General features: G+C 42.6%; 2 protein-coding genes across 2 annotated transcripts in view; one reads left to right on the forward strand and one right to left on the reverse strand.

Moving 5' to 3' along the window:
• Nucleotides 1-1,686: 1,686 nt before the first annotated feature.
• On the reverse strand, nt 1,687-12,304 carry PRSS23 (serine protease 23). The gene is made up of 2 exons (XM_037010734.2): nt 12,152-12,304; nt 1,687-3,227 (listed from the first exon to the last, which is right to left on the reverse strand). Exon 2 carries the CDS (start codon nt 3,212-3,214, stop codon nt 2,081-2,083), a length of 1,134 nt encoding a protein of 377 aa, XP_036866629.1. The 5' UTR covers nt 3,215-3,227; nt 12,152-12,304; the 3' UTR covers nt 1,687-2,080.
• LOC108395114 (uncharacterized) overlaps nt 11,668-19,353 on the forward strand; it is a 48,807-nt gene continuing 41,121 nt past the window's right edge. Inside the window, exons 1-2 of the mRNA XM_073215782.1 lie at nt 11,668-11,738; nt 11,984-12,591. Coding sequence (XP_073071883.1) covers nt 11,668-11,738; nt 11,984-12,591 — 679 coding nt within the window. The remainder of the gene's footprint in view (nt 11,739-11,983; nt 12,592-19,353) is intronic.

The following is a 19,353-nucleotide window of genomic DNA, read 5'->3' on the forward strand; positions in this document are numbered from 1 at the left end:
ATTGCCACTGAAAGATGGGCATGTTTAATTCCTTTGCCATCTTCTTTCCAGTTCTATGAGTTTTGCTGTTTACAGCACATGGGTGCTATTCTTTAGTAAATTACATCTACTGGTGAACCAAACATTGATACTATTTTGACTCTGTGCCATTGCCTACTCTTGCTGAGGGAAGTATCAACTTTGCAAAAAATATCAAAATCAAGAAATCAAGGTGCTTCATAAAAGGAGCATCTATTTTAAAAAACATTCAGTTCTGGGGTAGGTGTTTAGTGAACTTCTTTCTGCACCAAGGAAAAGCAAAAACAAAGCCCCTAGATCCCAGACAGAGAGATGGAGACCTTTCTTCTTTCTCAGGCTAGATTCCTGTTAGGTTCCAAGGCAAACTGCTGAACTCGGAAGACCCCTGGCAGCCCTACATCCCTTTGCTATACACAGTATTTCTTACGGGATCTGAAGAAAGCCTTATGGTTGTACATTTCTTGAGTGCCTTACCAGGATTATTCTTCAGAAAAGCTAAGAAACACAAGCAAAAAGCCCTCTGAGAAAGTTGAAGCATCAGTGTTATATCTGATTTTGTCCTTACAAATCGCCACATTGCAGGCTGAAATTAGCCAGTGTGCAAGCACAGCAAACATCTGCCTTGTAATCTGTTTGCTTTTTTTCTCCACTGATACATTTAAAAAGAAGTGCTCAGGCTGAGAGGCATAAATTAGAAACATAAAATAAGTCAGTCTTTTCTTTATATGATTATCATATTGATAAAACTTTCATAAAGGCATTTGTTGAAGTGATGATTCTGATCCATTTTACATCCTCCCAATTTTCACTTGTACTATTGTACTTGATTATATGTGCCTGCAGCCTAGAGTATTCCAGGAAAAGAGGCCCTTTTAAAGCTAAAGAACAAAAAAAAGCCATGTTGGGTTTTCTTAAAGCACCTTCCAACATTCTTTTTCTATAAAATAAGTAAAAGTTTCCAAATTGCACAAGTACACAGATCCCCAAAAGTACACTGAAAACGATTCAGAATAATTTTGATTAGGCTGTATGTCTGTGCCAGGCTCCGAACAAGTGGTTATTCTGTTGTGACATCTGCCAAGCAATGCCTCCATTGTTCTCTGGATTTTAATTCATTTAAAATTACTCTAGTGAAATGATAAAACAGGAGATGTGCTACACTCCAGGGGTAAAATGCAATGATTGTTTTTAGTGTGGCCACAACTGTCGGCTGGAAAGCAATACAGCCTGTTTCAATTAGGCCCTGATTAGTGTTTTCTGAAAAATGGCTAGTTTAAGACATGTGAGTGAAATCCTGTTAAATGGAAGGATTGGCATAGCGGATCTTGCCTCATCTGATGGGACTGCAAAGTTGGCAGAGTTGTATGCAGTCTTCCCAAGAAGTTGAGTGACAGTCTTCAGAAGAGAAACTATGTCAAAACTGAAAGCAGCTTGGATTACTGACTAACTAACATGTGTATAATATAGTTAACACATTCTTTTGCTGATGGAGAGCTAGTGCAAATGCTCACAAATTCACAATATTGTAACTACCAGTCTAAGAAGTATAGTGACAGTTCTGAAGAGTTGCATGGGGTAGGGAACACTGCCATCTGGAAACAGGAATGATTAGGCATTAAAAAAAAAGAAAAAATGAAGCTCAGGAGAAAATACACCTATACACACACATAAGGCTTTAAGAATTTATATCTCTCATATGACACATATTTAATATAAATCTTTGAAACAAGTTCAGATGAAATAAACATCAAGGTTCTCAAAAAGTGAAAGATTAACTTAATCTCTAAATATTCCCTATTGCCCCAAACATCAGTATGTTTTTTATTTCTATGCAAAAATATGCCTTCAATCTGCTTAAATGATACATGATACACAACCCAATTTCCAAATAATAAAGCCAGTCATCTTGTAATTTTTAAAAATTAGATAAAAGATATGATGCATTGCACACATACACATACGCGCACGCACACACACACACACACACACCAGTGACAAATTTTGGCCTCTCCTCAAATAAGCAGACAAAGACCATTAAGCACCACCAGAAAGGGTCATGGTGTCACCCCTCCCTACAATCCAGGTAGTTTCCTTTAATCCAATAGCAAATCTGGGCATATTTGAGAGGAGTGATTCTAACAGCCACATTGAAATCCTGTGGAGAACCATTCATGTCCACCCACTGGTGCCCTGAAAAGATGCCAATAATTTTTCGCTCCCACTTCTGCTGCTGCCTCTTCCACATCCTCACGTAGACTCCTGACCCACTGGCCCCGGGCTGGGCATCACACTGCTGGTAGAGCAGGTCATAGGTCTCATCTTTGACATCACAGAAGCGGTACACTAAATTGCCTGGTCGATCGTTGTCATAGCCAGAGAAGTGGATTCTGCCCCCTGGCAGCTGCTTGGCGGGAGGGCTTACCCCAATCTTCATGAACTTTCTTTTGTGGGGTTTTTTGAGTTCCAGGAGGGCATAGTCATAATCCATGCCAATGTCGTTAGCATTGCCCTTGATCCAACCCTTGGGCACATGGGTGCGTTTCACCCGGATCCACTGAAATTTCATCTTCTCTGGCACAGCTGAGGTTGAACTGTTGGCCCCTCGACCACCATCTTTAAACTTGGGCTTCAGGAAGCCCACTCGAAGTTTCTGGGTTCCTTTTACATAGGTTTTCCCATCATGTATGCAGTGGGCAGCTGTGAGGACATGCTTCTCTGCCACCAGCGTGCCCGTGCAGCCTGTAGATAACTTCACCGAGGTTGAGAAGGGGTAGTTGAGCAGGAAGTCCTTCCCAAAAATGCTGAATCTGCTGTCGTAGCCATAAATCTGCCGCTTCCTCCGAGACCTTCCTGAGGACTCACCCCTGCCACTGCTGAGGACATAAATGCCCACCTGCGTCTCCGTGCGGCTGCCGTTGGCATAGAGCGTTTCATAGGACAGGTACTGCTTGGCCTCATTGTAAGTAGGCAGTGGGTTTCCTTTATGACACTGGGGTCCACATGAGGAGGTCACTTCCAATTTGGCTTCAGCTTCAAAGTCGGGCTTGGCTAAGTTGAGGGTGGACTGGGGCAAGACCACAGGGAGGCGGTAAGCAGGCCAAGTGGGTTTCCAGTGGACACTGTAGGGGCTCACCTGGCCGACAGCACAGAGGAGGAGGAGGAGGAGGAGGAAGAGGAGCCCTGGAGCCCCTGCCATGCTGAGCACCACTCTGTGGGAACAAAGATAAGCAGGTCAGGAGGGCAAGGGGCTGAGTCCCTGTCTGTAGTCGGAAGCAGCCCAGCAGCATGCCTGTCATTGCTTCTAAGCCTGTGAACCTTCCTCAGGAATCAGGGTGTGGAGAGGAATCCCTAGATAATGGTCTCACTTACAAGGCAAGAGCTTGACCTTGGAACATTCCTGCAGCTGGGTGCCCAAAATGAAACTGGGTGTTCATTCCCTTCTATGTTTAAGATGCCCCCAGTGACGGCCCACCGCAGGGCAGTGTGCATATAATCATTCATCCCCAGATGAACTGCTTGACCAGCCCCAATTTCCATGGCACTTTGAGCCTTCTTTGTGCTTGATTCTAAATCCTCCTCTCTCCCTGGTCCCCTGCCTTTCTGTTCTCTCATTCTCATTACAGCGCGTACTTGAAAAATTTTCAGTGCTCACGTAGAGGGTAAATTTAAATTACACAGTTTGCTGAGCAACTAAGGCATGAAGGAGGGTTGGCTCCACACTGTCACACTTACAGGGACTCCTATTGCTCCTCTGGTGAGTGATTCAGAAGAAGGCATCAGACTGTGTCTGTGTGTGTGTGTGTGCTCTGAATTTAGAACAACCTTAATTACATGCATACCTCACAGATATTTCAGGTTCAGGTTCCAGACCCCAGCAATAAAGACACTATCTCAATAAAGTGAATATTATGATAAAGTGATCAGCATAACAAAGCAAGTTAATTTTTTGATTTCCCAGTAGATACAAAAGTTATGTTTATACTAGACTGTAGTTTATTAAGTGTGCAATAGCATTATGTCCTTAAAAAGTACATACCTTAATTAAAGAATGCTTTATTCCTAAAAAATGCAAACCATTATCTGAGCTGTTGAGTCATAACCACTGATACATCACCATAAAAAATACAATAATAATGCAGAAGTTTGAAATAGTGTGAGAACTACCACAACGTGACGAGACACAAAGTGAGCAAATGCTGTTGGAAAAATGGTGCCGATAGGGTTGCTTGACATAGGATTGCCACAAATCTTCAATTTGTAAAAAATGCAATATCCGTGAAGCACAATAAAGTGAAGTGCAATACAACAATGTGCCTAAATTATAAATTTAGTATACTCTCAAGATATTTGTGAAAGACCTAAAGCTCTAATGTTGCACCTGGTATCGCATTGTAATTTTGGTTACCTTTTCAGATCTTTGTATTTGTGTTCCCAGCTAATGCCTTAAATTTATTGAATGAATGCTTGTCTTGACAGAATAGAATGAATGAATGATTCATGTGGCTAAAAAAGTGCATTTTTTTATTTTTTTATTTTTTTTATTTTGTTGACTTTATTTTTTTTTACATTTTTTTATTGTGACAAAATATACTTAATATAAAATTACCATTTTAACTATTTTAAAGTATATAGTTCTGTGGCATTATGTACATTCACATGTTCTGCAACCATCACCACCATCCATCTCCAAAACTTCTCAGTCATCCCCAAATGAAACTCTGTACCCATTAAACAGTAATTTCCCATTCCTCTCTCTCCCTCAGTCCCTGGTCACCATTATTCTGTTTTTTTATCTCTGTGAATTTGACTCTTCTATTCGCTTCATATAAGTAAAATCACGTCATATGTGTTTGGCTTATTTTACTTAGCATAATGTCCTCAAGGTTCATCCATATTGTAACATGTGTCAGAATTTCTTTTTTTTTTTTAAGACTGCATAATATTCCACTGTGTGTATATACCACATTTTGTTTATCCACTCATCCATTGATGAACACTTGGGCTGCTTCTGCCTTTTTTTTTTTTTGAGAGGGCATCTCTCATATTTATTGATCAAATGGTTGTTAACAACAATAAAATTCAGTATAGGGGGGTCAACGCTCAATGCACAATCATTAATCCATCTCAAGCCTAATTCTCGTCAGTCTCCAATCTTCTGAAGCATAACGAACAAGTTCTTACATGGTGAACGAATTCTTACATAGTGAATAAATTCTTACATGGTGAACAGTACAAGGGCAGTCATCACAGAAACTTTCGGTTTTGATCATGCAATATGACCTATAAACAATCAGGTCAAATATGAATATTCGTTTGATTTTTGTACTTGATTTATATGTTGATCCCACATTTCTCCTATTATTATTATTATTTTTATTTTTAATAAAATGCTGAAGTGGTAGGTAGATGCAAGATAAAGGTAGAAAACATAGTTTGGTGCTGTAAGAGGGCAAATGTAGATGATCAGATGCTCAGGTGTGTGCCTATGGACTAAGTTTTAATCCAGGCTAGACAAGGGCAGCAAGACATCCACGGATGCAGAAGATTTCTCTCAAAGCAGGGGGGGTGAGGTTCTGAGCCTCACCTCTGTTGATCCCCAAATTCTCACCTGATGGCCCCCCTGCGACTGTGCCTGTCTTAGGTTGTTCCTCCCTTGAGGAATCTTACCCGTCTCTGGCTAACCAGTCATCTTCCGGGGCCATACAGGGAAATGTAAAGTTGGTAAGTGAGAGAGAAGCCATATTGTTTGCAAAGGTTAGCTTTTTACTTCTTTGCAGATTTATGCCCTGTGGCTTCTATGCCCAGAAAAAGTGCATTTTTTGAATGATGCATGTTGAGTGCTGATGACAGAGATGTATGTGATGACGTGGCAGCTCAGAGAAAGAGCAAGAAATCCAGCTGTGGGGAGTAAGGAGAACCGGGGAGGCATTCCAGGGAGGGGATGCATGAGATGGGTGTTGAAGGTGAATAGAAGTTAGATAATGTAAGACAGAGTAAAGGGGACACTACAGGAACAACAGTCTGCATGGCATGGAGACATACAGCAGTACAAATAATTTCAGAAATTATATTTAGCTCAGCAAGAGTGGAACAGGAGTCATGGAGGCAGCTGGCAAATGCCAAGTTATACAGGGCTGTACATACTAAACGAAAGAGTTTGTAGTTTATCCTGAAAGGTATGTTTAAAGACATGGATCAGTCATCCCCCCCACCCCCACCCCCACCCCCCACACAAAGAATGCCGAAACTAAGATTGGAAGTACTTTCATAACATTCAAGCATCAGTTGGCTCTGATTGGCTCTGATTCTTCTGTCCATGAGAGGCTGACATAGCAGGTAGGGTAATGCATTCACAATCAAGCACCCCAAAACAAGGACAAGGAGGGACTAGGTCTCAAGGGGCTAGCAAAGCACAGCAGGAGTCAAAAAGAAATGGTGTCATTATTCTCATCCTCTTCCTCTTTCAGAGCACAGACCTGCCAGCAACATTTGGGTGCCTTTTGCTTTCTTTTACATGAAACTGGAAAATCCCATTGATCTCCTCTAGTTGAGCAGTCATATCTGTATCGCCAATAGCCACACACTACATTTCTGAAAAATGAGCTTGCTCCAACCACCTCCGAGATCTTTTTCCTTGACTCTTTCTCTGATTCCATTTCCATCAGGGAGAACACGGCTAGGAAGAGAAAGGAATGCGCTCCTAGAGAAGCCAATTCCTTGAGACTTCCTGACTCCTTGAAACTGTTCCTTTTCATTTTTCCAAACAAGAAGAGTCCCTCGGCCCTTTTGTAGGGAGCAAATACATCTCATTATTTCTTCAAATCCTTGAAATTGAATCATAGGGTACATGTGTATGTACGTGCACCTGTGTTTAATTGTGAATGTTGGGTTATTGCCAAGACCAAAGGTTCTGACTGGATGGTGTGTGTGTGTGGGGGGGGATGCTAATGCTAGCAAAGCCCTCCTTCCCAGTGGGGACTTTGGGGTGGGATAAGTGTGGTGATGGCAACCCTCTGGACACTTTGGGAGGTGGCTCTGTGTTTGATTATCCCCATCGCCTGGCTGAGGACCCAGCCCTTGGATATATGTAGGGTTTGGACAGCCTTTTCTCTAGTAAGTTGCTGTCTAGGTGACTAACTGCCCCACACACCAGAATCCCTGCCAAATGTGATATGTGGAGGAATTATGTGTCTCCCACAGGACTATATCTGGACCCCTACATACCATCTCCTCCCCTCTTTGACTGATACAGAGAATGTTGACGTCTGCTAACACTGAGCAGCAGATGCGTTAAGCCAACTTTTACTTCAGCTTATCTATGAAAGAAAATACAGAATCCAAAGGTTCAAGCTGCCAAGTGTTCCTTTTTTCAAAATGTAATTCCTTGGGGAAAGAGGAAAGGTGAGATAGTATTACACTAAGTTGTAGAAAATACTTTCAGTGTGCATGAAGAATATGACACTTAGAATATGCTCACATTACCATCTAAAGCACACATTCAAATCCCAAATCTGAAATGGGTATGGTAGTTGGATCCTGTGAGTACAGAGTTTGAATTATCCACTGCAGCAGAATTGCTCTAGTGGTATCTGTCTTTAGCTTTAACCATTAATTCAAACATTGAAATAGTCCACTGGCAAGGGTGTCAGGAAAAAGGATGGCAGGAATTTCTAACTAGTTCAGATACGCATTAAAAAATACATCTAGAAACCTTGTCTTAATGAATTAACCCCCTCTCAGGCAAAATTAACTCTAATTTTACTTTTTCAAGTGTTTTGCCTATATACCAAACCCCAAACCTCTGTTTAAAACATACTTTCAAAGACCTTGAAGCATGCCTTATTCCACCATGGCATATCTTTTTTTTCCCTTGGGGGTGGAGGGTGGGAGACATCTGTCTTTCAAAGAGAAAAAAATGGTTTTAGAAACCAGTTCCAAAGACTTAGTGAGTATGAAGAAATGGAATCAAGTCTTTTCTCAGGTATGAGCACTGGACAGTCAGCCTGGCTCTCTCACTAGCCACAGCTTCACTCCAGCCTCAGCACAGAGGCCTGAATTTGCTCTTCAGCAAAATGATGGATGACTATGCCAGAGGCCTTTGGAATTACTTACAGATCACAGAAAAAAAGAGTCTACTGTAAGTTGACTCGTCAGTCAAATCTCTAGTAAGTTGCTGTCTAGGTGAGTCTACTGTAGAATATTACTAGAATATTAATAAATATTATCTAATGAATATCAGGTAATACTACTAATCCAGAGTCCTTCTAATTTAAATTCTGGTCATTTAGCCAGTTAGGGAGAAGCCCACCATCTGTAAAGGACTGCTACACCAAAACGGTAAGGTGAAGCTTTAGTTCTTTAGAAATTAACTTTTAATATACTCCCAAAACACTTATTTCTATTAGCTTGAAACATTGCTTGCAAGTTCCCTGTTATTACTTAAACTCAGTTGTTAACTGGTATGATAAGACCTTGTTCTGACATTTTATATCTTGATTAAAGTTTGTCACTCTTAAAACTATAAAACTGCATTCTGAAAAAAACCCTTTAATTCAGATTTAGAAATTAATGCAGACTCTTAAGAATGAATTCAGGTCAAATTATTTTGACTGATTAGGTTTTTAAATACCTGATTAGAAATTAGGAGATAAAGCTGTCTGTTTTCAGGCCCTCAAATGGCTTTAAACTGACAGTTGTATCAAAGTTGCAAGCTTCATAAATTGCTCACCACTTTAATCAAATGTGAGTTTAGGTTGGTTCAGACACTGTTCTGTATAGTGACCTGAGGATCTCTTCACTTTTTTCAGCTTTGGTCTTTGCAGGTCCAGTACTTTCTAATATTATAATTTTTCAGGGTCACAAAAGTCCAGGTCAGGTACTATGCCGTGTACAAACAGCGTCTCCACCACCAATTACTGCTCAGGGGCTTTACTCACAGAATTAATGGAGGGTGGAGGCATAGGGGAAAAGGAGAAGGAAAACTTACCATGCTCATCTCTTGCCTGTCTGCAAGACAAGATTTCCCTATCAGCCTGCAAAGGAAACAAAGGCCTCCAGCAGAGGGCGGCCTTCAGAACGGAGTGGAGGGCTGGCTGGGTGTGACTGTTCTCAGGAAAGCGGGAGGGGAAAACTATCCTTCCACCCACTAAGGCCTTTACTGAGGCGCTCAACCCCTACCCCAACCCTTCTCCAGTAAGAACACACCAGTGATAAATATGATGCCTTCAATTTAGGTCGGTGGCTTTGTGTTAATTTCTCAATTCACCTGAGAATGGGATAATTTCCCAGGAGACAAATAATTATTGTTCCCATTTTTATAAACTCTAGGTAGACCTGTGCTATGCCCTTTTAAGCTTAAACAAACACTCTAAGATGTAAACAGATGTAATAATGACATTCATCATACTACTGGAAAGGCAACTAATGGACTACATACCTTGAAATTCTCTCTTGCCTTTACTAATGAATCACCTTATCTTTATAGAACTCTGGAATACTCACACCTTAAAAAAAGAATGAAGATTCCCAAATCTTATCCTCACTGTATCTAAATCCAGAGGTAGGAAATTCAGGTCTACAATGTTGCATGTCTAGGAATAAACCTTTATGGATAAAGAGTCCTCATATATACATAATTATCTTTTCAAGTTCCCAGCTAAGTACTTTCATGCATCATTCCACCTAAATAGCAAGGCAGAATGAAAAATTAAGGAGAGCAGATATATATATATATTTTTTTTACCAATCTTAGTATGGAAATTGTATTCCAAGTCTGTATCTGACTCATAAGAGGGTTACACATTCCATGTTCCATCCCTCAATATGAGCCACTCTCCTGTCCACAGTCTAAAAATATTTATACTTTATGAGGATGCTGCCAGTCACAAGCCCACTAATAACCTTACAGTGAAGGGATTTTGCACAACATTAGAGATTTGCAAGCAACCACCATGGGCCTTGAGACTGGGCTCTGAGGCTGCTCCCGCCCAGCTCTGCACCTTAGTTTTCAGAACTGCAACATCACAGACCTCCTCAAGAGGGCAAGTGTTTGGGAGAATGACAACTCCTGCAGCAAACAAGTGTTGAGCCAGAAAAGGTAATCCTTAGGACATACATTCTCTATTGTACAGCATATGAATTCCTGTGACCACTGCAAACAGTAATAACTGAGAATAACAGTGGGAAAATTTCTGAAGATAAAAGATTTGGACACCATTTGGAAGGATGACAAATGGTGTTCTGTAGACTCTATGGCTGGGGTGCTGAACAATCAAACCAAGCTAATTCCTAAAAGTAACTACCTAAAAATGAGCACAGCTCTGTGAACACTCTGCAGCTAGGCTTGCTCTCATTTTCCTAAGACACAGCACAGTTAGAGGAAAGCAGGCCCAATCACATAATGATTTAAGAATTAGTCTTGTACAGGGAAGAAATGCAGGGTATTTGCAAGTCAGCCCACCTTAAACATAATCTTGTGGTCAAACAAAGTTCAACTTCTTCTATATCAGATTCTAGGCAAAAAAAACCTGCCCCAGTGAGTCTGGGACAAACCTGGCAGTGGAACAAGAACAGAGCATATAAAACTGTCAATGGTGAGACCATGGGAAATGAATTCCCTGGAGCTGGTGGGAGTTTCGCATGAATAAGCCCTGGTGGACTGAATCCTAAGGGATCTATGAGCAGAGATAGGCAGGAGAACCTGAGACTATTAAACACTATATAGACAAGGGCCAGAAATGTTCTCAGACCCACTAATGGGCACTTTGACACTTATGCTACAGAAAAACTTACCCACATTTGCTCCTACCTGAATAAGCTGTCAATGTTACAAAAATGAGACCCATATTAGTTACTTTGGAGAAGTGCTTCCTCTCCAGTTCAGGCACAGGAAAGCATAACAATATCTCTTGACTTTGTTTAAATGGGAGAAATAAAAGTGAAACAACTTATTCAAATACAGATGGTGTATGATCACAAACATCTTCACAAGTACATAGAAGTGGCTTTTGTGGTGTTTCCTAAATTCCTTCTCTCCACTGCAGTCTGCTTCTAAGAGATTTCTTAAGAGATACATTTACAGGGTCTATTTTAAATGGTCTAATGCACAAGTAGGATACTGAAACACATGCAATAAATATTCTTCTCTATTATTTTAGCAATCAGCTTTCAGGCACAGCTGACTTCAAACAATAAATTCAACGCCTTCCCATAGGGCCAGGGGAGGATGATTCTGGCATTGGCCTATCTGATCCTAAGGAGCGCACAGGGACCCCTCAAATTCAGTTTCAGGAGCTGAAAGAAGCCAGTCCCATGCCAACACCAAAACTGAACAGCCGGGAGCTTTCCACAGCCACAGGCTGTTTCTGAAGTCCCATAGGTGTCAACCAAAGGGCAGTAAAACAAACGGGATTTTTATCAGCTGCTTTTTCAGGAGATGTTGGAAAGCAAACCTGATCGGTATTTTGGGAGGGAGCGGTGGTTCTCCTTCATCTAAATAATCTTCACCCCCGCCCCTTTTAAAACATTTTAAAAACTGTTTTTCAAACTTTTATTTAGAAGTGAATGCATGAGGAATGTCCACAGACTGAAGAAGAAATATTTGCTTCCAACAATCATTGATAGTTCAGACAGTAGTTTCTAGGCAAGCCCATGGTCATCAACGAAGAAGGCTCTAGAGAAGATCCTCAACCTGTGTCTGCTGCACTTCCCTTACTGCTAAGGTGAGTGCACACTCACATGCCCAGCGTTAAAAATTAATGCTCAGTTCTTACATGAATACACATGTGCAAACTCAAGGAAAGTAAGAAGTGGTGGTGTATGTGTGTGTGCGTGCGTGTGTGTAGGGCTTGCCCAGAGCAGGCTCTTTCTCTATTCACACCAGCACCCAAGATAGCACCTTCAGCACTTCCTTGCCCTGTCCGCTTCACGGGGCCACCGCCTGAATCCCAAGTCCTGCAGCCCCTAGGTGTCCGCAGAGCCCCTTCAGGCCGCAGCTCCCGGCCTCCAGCCCCGAGGGCGGCGGGGCCGAGGCTCCAGGCGCCCGGCAGCCCGCAGCTGCCCGCCCCGCGCCCCGGCCCTTTGTCCCGCTGCTCTCCGCCCGCACCCCGCCCGCCCCCCGGGCGCCCGCACTCACCCGCGCCCAGCGGCCCTCCGGGGCCGCGCTCGCTGCGCCTCAGACAGGTGTGGGCGCCGGGAGGGCGCGTGCGGCTCCCATGCCCGCTCCGCCGCGCGACCGAGTGCCGGCGGGCGGGCGGGCGGGCGGGCAGCGCCGGCCACGGGCGGGTCCGCCCCCCGCGCCTCCCGAGGCCCGCCCGCCCCGCCCCCGGCCTGGGGAAGCCGCGCGGCCGCCGCCCGCCCCCAGCCCGCCCCCAGCCCGCCGCGGCGCCCTCCGCCCGCCGCCCGCCTTTGGCCGCGCCGCCCCGTGCAGGTGGGCCCCGCGGCGCCAGCCCGCGCCGGCTCCCCTGGAGGCCCTTCAACCTGCCGGCACCGCGCAGCCTCGGGGCGCGGGCGCAGCCTCCCGGGCGAGCCGAGGGCCTTCGCTGCCTGGAGTCGGCGCCTGCTCGCGAAGCCCAGGTACCCCCCGAAGGCGACTCTCCCACCCCAGCCCGGAACTGGGGCCGCGGGCCGCACCTGGTCGAGGGGAGCCCCTCGCCAAATCTGAAGAGTTGGCGAAACACCCATGCGCCCCTCCTGTGCACCTGAGAGTTTTTAGGTGATGACTTAGTTCCTGTCCTTGCTCTTTATCGGGGCACCAGCTGGTGGAGCCACCTCCTTGCCCAGTGGGCCTGCTTCCTGGCGTCACTCCTAGGGGGCCCCAGCTTGGAGTCTTCCCCTAACCAGGCTGGTGCCTGTGCCGTTTAAGAACCTAGTGCTAGAGCCATTCTCTTCTCTCTCACGTACATCAGTATTTAATATAGAATACCATTTCTGGAGAGCCTTCTGTGAACCAGGTTTACATACAGACCATTGATGGTGAGGAAGGTGCAGGTTATCACTATTTTACTGATAAGAAGCAGAAGTTTAGAGAAATGCAGTGACTTGCCCCACTGCATTAAGCCCACATGTTTTCTACCAAGCCTCTCAGCTGTTCTTTCTCCCATCAAAGCCTGCTCTTAGGAAAGGGGGATCTAACATACTATTTATTACACACTAAGGTTTTAATGACATACCTAATGTGTGTTTGCAAATAAATACGAAAGCCCTGAACACATTATTGTGTGGTTTTTCTTAAATGTGAGATAAATTCTCGACTATTTTAAAGGCAAAATATTTCTTAGGCCTTCCCAGTATTGGCTTGAATTATTTTCTTTTAAAATGTTGCCTTGCTATACTTAAGCCAGACTTAGGTTATAGCTTTTGAACAATTCTGGAATGAACAAACTTACAAATTAAATATAAGAATCCCCTCCCAGAAGGATACAGTTTAGTAATGTTTACTCAACTATTAGCACAGTGTGGTACTGACTGCCCACATGTGGGGACATTTGAGTTCTGTGTGGCTCTGCCACTGTCATGTGAGGTGCCCTGTATTGACTCAATTTTCTCACCTCTTTCCTTGGTTCCAGCTACCATACCTCCTTTGCTCACACCCTTTCTCATTGTAATACTTGACTTTCACTTGATTCTAATACATCATTTAGAGATTAACTCGGTGCTAATTCCTTTCTGATCAGCATAATGAGGGAAGTGGTAACTCTGGTGCCCAGGCATAGCACGCACAGGCACTGAAGTCACAAGGCAGTACTTGGTATCAGATAGTTACCCTGATGATCCAGAATGTGTTCATATTCCATGTTTATCATAAATATGAGCAAAGTTTGATTACGGATCTCCAAGGGTAGAGACACACCATGGAAAGTGAAATACCTTACTTAACAGAGGATTCAGGGTGGAGCTGGAAGGAGGGGAAGAAGGGAGAGACTCTGAACCGTGCTCAAGTCTTATTAGTTTTACTCCAATTCAACAAATTCTTATTGAGCACCTGTTACATGCAAAGCATTGTGCTAGCTCCCCAATTAAAGAGAGGGCCGCAGGAAGACAGTACAGCAACACAGTTGAGAGTGCATTCAACTATGTGAGCACAACTCCTGGCTCTCCTGCTTACTAGCTGTGTGGTTTTTGGCTTGACCTTTCTGTGCCTCAGTTTCTTCCTCTGTAAAATAGAGACTACTTCCATAGGGTTGTTTTACACACAAAATGCTTAGCGTATTGCCTAACACAGAGTAAGCCCCATAATAAAGATTAGGCATTGTTAAATCTGTTTTGAAAAAAACAACGTGCTTTAGGCTGGTTTCAGAGCGTCCTCTTTCAGGGCCACATCAGCCCTTGTTGATACTCATTGCTCATTTGTCCTGGCAGTTTAAAAAAAAAACACTGTAGCCAATTTTGGGGAGATAGGATTGTGGAGAACAAGATAATTATTCCCATTAGTCAGAGAAACGGAGGCGCAGAAAGACCCAAGAGCATATCCTTCCCCTATTGCCACTCCCATGGCGGGTCTCAGCCCTGGTGCTACAGACCCAAACCAGGGCTACAGCTGCAGATGACCCGTGGGAGCTCAGGGCGTGAACAGGCACCATGCCTTCTGTTGTCTCCTGGAGCTGTCAATAGTAAAATGACAAGGTTACTACCTGGCTGTTAGGTCATCACTGTAATTGGCGAAAGGACAGCAGGAATAACGGATCTGCAGAGTACTCTGAGCTCTAAGGGAAATGTCCTGTGCAAATAGCTGGTGTCCTCATGCTGGGCCTGTGTTTGCTTTTCTTTTTGTACTTGCTTCTCTCCCACCCTGAAAACACAAACACAAAAATCCCCAAACCCTTGCTGCCTCTTAAGAACTCAATTTAATTTCATGATCATAATTCTCAAATACTTTTTGTATGCCTAGTGATTGAGTTGTTAAAAATACATTCCAGGCAAGGCCCGCACATTTACTGAGTGCCCACTCTGTGTAAGGTGATTATGCAGTGGTTTTGGGAGACAGAATGCAAATATCCCCCACCTCAAGTGATCTATGCTATGGATATAAACAAAACAAAATCAAATATAGGGGAAAGTGAAATATAGGCTGGATCAAGCTACAGCTAGAGAACATGGAAGAGGGAATCACTAATTCCCACTTGACAGGTGCTGAAGGTTTCCATGAGGCGGTAGAATTTGAGCCGAAGCTCAGAAGATAATGATCTAAGCAAGGCACCATCAAGCATCGAGTTCCTCCAGTGTATAAATGAGAAAATCAGTGGATGCACCAAGAGGGCAGAACCAGAACTGGACGGTAGTAATTACAGATATGTTTATTGAGTGCATGCTATGTGCCAGGAAGCATGGGATGTATTTGATTGCATGTCATCCTCAAGACCCATAGAGAAATAGGGACTATGATCATCCCCATTTGTCATATGAGGAGACTGAGTCCAAAGTGGTTAAATAGGATACCCAGTGCTGTATTACTAAGTAACACAGCTGTGACTTCTGCGTAGTCTGTCCCCCTCTTTGATCAGGCCCTGCTGTGTTATCTTGCTTCCTAGACCTGCCTTTTGTTGAGCTTAGGGACAGAAGGTTGAATGAGTTGCTGATGTCCCTCTAGCTCTAGACATCCTTTTGATTCTGCCTCACTTTTGTCCCCATTGTGCAGTCACTGAGTAACGGCCTGCACAACGGCCTCAGAGCGGCAGACAAGATAATTGGAAACTTGGGGGAGGTGAGGGACCCAACACTAACTCTAAACCACTAAACTCAATTTTAGTGCTTATTTTTCATTAAGTTGTTTTAACAATTCAAGCCAGTTTGAAAATTATCAAGGAGGATTATTTCTAAGGAGATAGATTTACATGTTCAAAAATCAGTTCCATATGGCTTATTACTGTGGGGATAATATGGATCTAGTAGTTTTCTCAGCAAGTCAGGGGACTTCAGCTCCCTGTACTGAGTGAAAAGTGAAGTAGAATGAGAGACGACACAGGTGATGGGGGGGATTCCAAACCTGTCTGTGTGACCTTGGGTAAGTCACCTCACTTATCAGCACTATTTCTACCTGTAAAAGGAGAGCCTAGGTAACCTGCTCTTACAGTCTTTTGAATCTATGATTATAATCCTTACAGGAGGATGATCAACAACTTTTATCTTTTGGGCACCCCTACCGTGGGGCCCTGGGGTAGCAAAGAAGGTGGAACTCTGGAGTCAGACTGACTTGGATTCAATTTAGAATTGATTTAATTGCTGAGTGACTATAGGCAAGTATGTGACCCTCTGCACTTCACTTTTCTCATCTGTACGCTGGGGCCAATGTAGAACTGTTGTAAGGACTCAGTGAGATAATCAACACAGAACTTACAGCACAGGGCTCAGAACAAAATAAATTCTAAATTGGCATTACCTGTTATTAATATTAGCAGTAGTATACTCCGAAGAATGCTCAATTAATGTTTCAAAATTTGTTGAGTGAATGATGAATCAGTAAATGAATCAAATTGTTATAGCTTCAGTGCTAAAATGGTTAATCCAGGCTTTCTAAGAAGAAATTACCTCAGGACTCCTGTTAAATCCCCAAATCTTCTTATCATACATCTGGTATATACACAACAAAGAGTTTCTCAGTACTGAATTTAGGAAAAATTACAGATTCAGATGGGAGCCAGTGCTGTATTTTTGTGTCTCCTCTTCCAGTCTCTCCTATGGCACCATTAGTTTATGTATTCAACAAACATCTCTTAAACCACTAATACTGTCATTTGTATATACTGGAGTTTTAAGGGAAGAATCAATTTTTTTATGGTAGGTTTAAAAATCTTACATGGTAAAAAATAAAACCAATGATAAACTTCCATAATTTTTTTAAAAAAGCTAACAAAAAGAACCACCAGAGAAGTCTTTATAGTACTTAAAACAAATGTACTTGTATTTCACTTAAAACTTAAAAAAATATATTCCTGCTTTTGATAAGTATAGATTACTCATTTCAAGTGTTTAGAAAAATGGTTGGCACACTGAATATAAATATGTGTAAGTATAATATATAAAAAGCTTAGCATATATAGCAGTTGTAGAATTCAATTATCACATTAGTACACATGGTACCCTAAAAGAAAAGCTGCACAGAAATGAAAAAACTTTGCTTTAGCACTACTCAAAAGATTGCTTTAAAAAGCCATTAAAAATTATCAGGGGGGAAAAAAAAGACAAGCTTTGGCACTAGCAATTTCCTGTATACTGTGGGCACTATTCTAAACTGAAAAATCAGAAACTGTGTGTTTCTCATTTTCTCTGGTCAAATTCAGAAAGTCCCCAGAGGCCAGCACTGGGCTTCCCTGATGCACTCGAACTTGCATGCTGGATCTCATGGTCAAGAACAAAAAGAAAAATAAAGGTTTCTTTCTCGTCTCTTAATTCAAAGAGAGGCAGCAATGCTACTGGCCGTGACATAGACTTTAATAACCTTTTTGATAGTCTCTTTACATTTATGTTATGAAATGCTCTCTCAGATTTCTGTAACTTTAGGAGGCATTTATAGAGAATTCTTTTGTTTTTAATTTATATTTATCCATAAATTACTGGAGCCTCTCTCTTTTCCGACTTATAAGGAATAGGCTTTCATGTGGTTAATTATGAGGTCTGCATATCCAAAATTCAGTGTCTTTCATGAGGTTTCTTTTTCCTTTTGCAAATTTATTTAACCTCCGAGTTCAAATATCATCTTTTCTCTGAAGTCTTCCTAAACCTTCATTGCCACATACTTAAGTTCATTATCTGTGTTGTCAGAGTATTATGTTAAGATTATATCTTATAACTATATATTTTCATTTGCAACCTCAAGTAGTCCAGAGCTCCTTATGAGCAGAAATTATGTCTTGTTTTTCTTTCTAGTTTTTAGGTTTTTTTCCCCTATAGTCTGGCCCAGAGCCTGGCTCATAGTAAAGGCTTAATGAATTTTTATTTTATAAATGATTGAATGAAATAATCACTAGAATTCTAATTAGCTTAAAATATCAGGTCTGAAATGATTTGGCTTTCCAGTTGCTAGGAACAGGACACATTTTATAGAAAATTTTACTACCAGCATTCCAGCATTTTCCAGGTTGTAAATCTGAATTTTTGTTTGATGCCTATTCACCATCCTTTCCTTACATGTCATGTCAAGATAAAGAATTCAATTTCCGTTTGGCCTGCTAATTGTATTTATCTACTCACACTATAGGTATACATTGCAGGAATCATTTGCCCTTGACTTGTGACATTTCCACTGACTTTCCGCAACCCTTTGGAATATGCTCTGAATTCTGGCTGCCCCAGTGTGTTCTGATTCGCTCTGCCAGGAACTCCAGCAGGATTGTAGAATCTTGTTGGACAGCATGTGTTGCCCATGCTCTATTTCCTCCCACACTTTTGGAAGATGTTAATAGGTTACCCATGAAAAAAAAGTAGCCAGATATGCATATGAGCATTTCAAATGCTCTGAGAAGTCCTGAGCAGAGAATCCTGGTTAAGCTCTTTTATCTCAAAGTTACCTAATCTTGTTTGACATGAACTTTTTTCAACATAGTAGTAACACTTAATAGGACAGTAGGGTTCTGTAGGACACAGTTTGAGAAACACCATCCAGAAGCCTACCCCACTTCTGGGATGGAACCACTGCTGTGCCTGACATGTGGTTTGTGCTTTTTTGCCTCCGTGCCTTTGCTTGTATTTGAAACCCCTTCATATCCACTTGTCTCAATTCTACTCCTTTTTGAAAGACTTAACACAATGTCACATCCTTTACAAACTATTTCTGTTGGCCATTGATTCTCCATAACACATTCTACAACTTTCTCATGGCTTTTATAATTTTAGTCACTAATGTGCCTTTCCTCTCCTCAGCTACTGAATACTGTGGGTTTGAATCTCTGGTCTGCAACTCTTTTGCTGGATCCATCAGTTGAGGTCTTGACAGGAATGCAATTTGCCCTTGATTGATTCAAATGAAGAGACTCTAATAAAATGGCTACTATGGAAGTGAGGACAGGGCTGAGGAAACAAACAAGGACTGGGAGCACTGGACGGGAGGCAGAAGGGAGGGCTGCAGCAGAGCCCTGTGAATGTGAGCTCCTTGAGGGGCCCCTGCCAGGAGCTATGGCTCATGGAGCAAAGCAGCTACTTGCAGGAATCTGGTGACCTCTCCTCTTCCCACCCTTTGATCTCTGGAGGCTGCCAAAGTCAGCTCACAAGGAAGCTGTGCTGTGCTGATTGCAAGGCTCAGCCTCACGGTCACAGAGCAGGGCAGTGAAGAGCAGTGGAGGATTGCTGGGGGAGACAGACAGGATAGCCAGTGCACTGGGGCAGCCTGCTTCCTCATTTGCA

Source organism: Manis javanica, chromosome 11, assembly GCF_040802235.1.
Source record: "Manis javanica isolate MJ-LG chromosome 11, MJ_LKY, whole genome shotgun sequence".
In the NCBI taxonomy this organism is placed as follows: domain Eukaryota; kingdom Metazoa; phylum Chordata; class Mammalia; order Pholidota; family Manidae; genus Manis; species Manis javanica.

Bases quoted from the DNA above. Each gene is read 5' to 3' on its own strand.
- PRSS23 (XM_037010734.2), bottom strand. From the start codon at position 3,214: ATGGCAGGGGCTCCAGGGCTCCTCTTCCTCCTCCTCCTCCTCCTCCTC.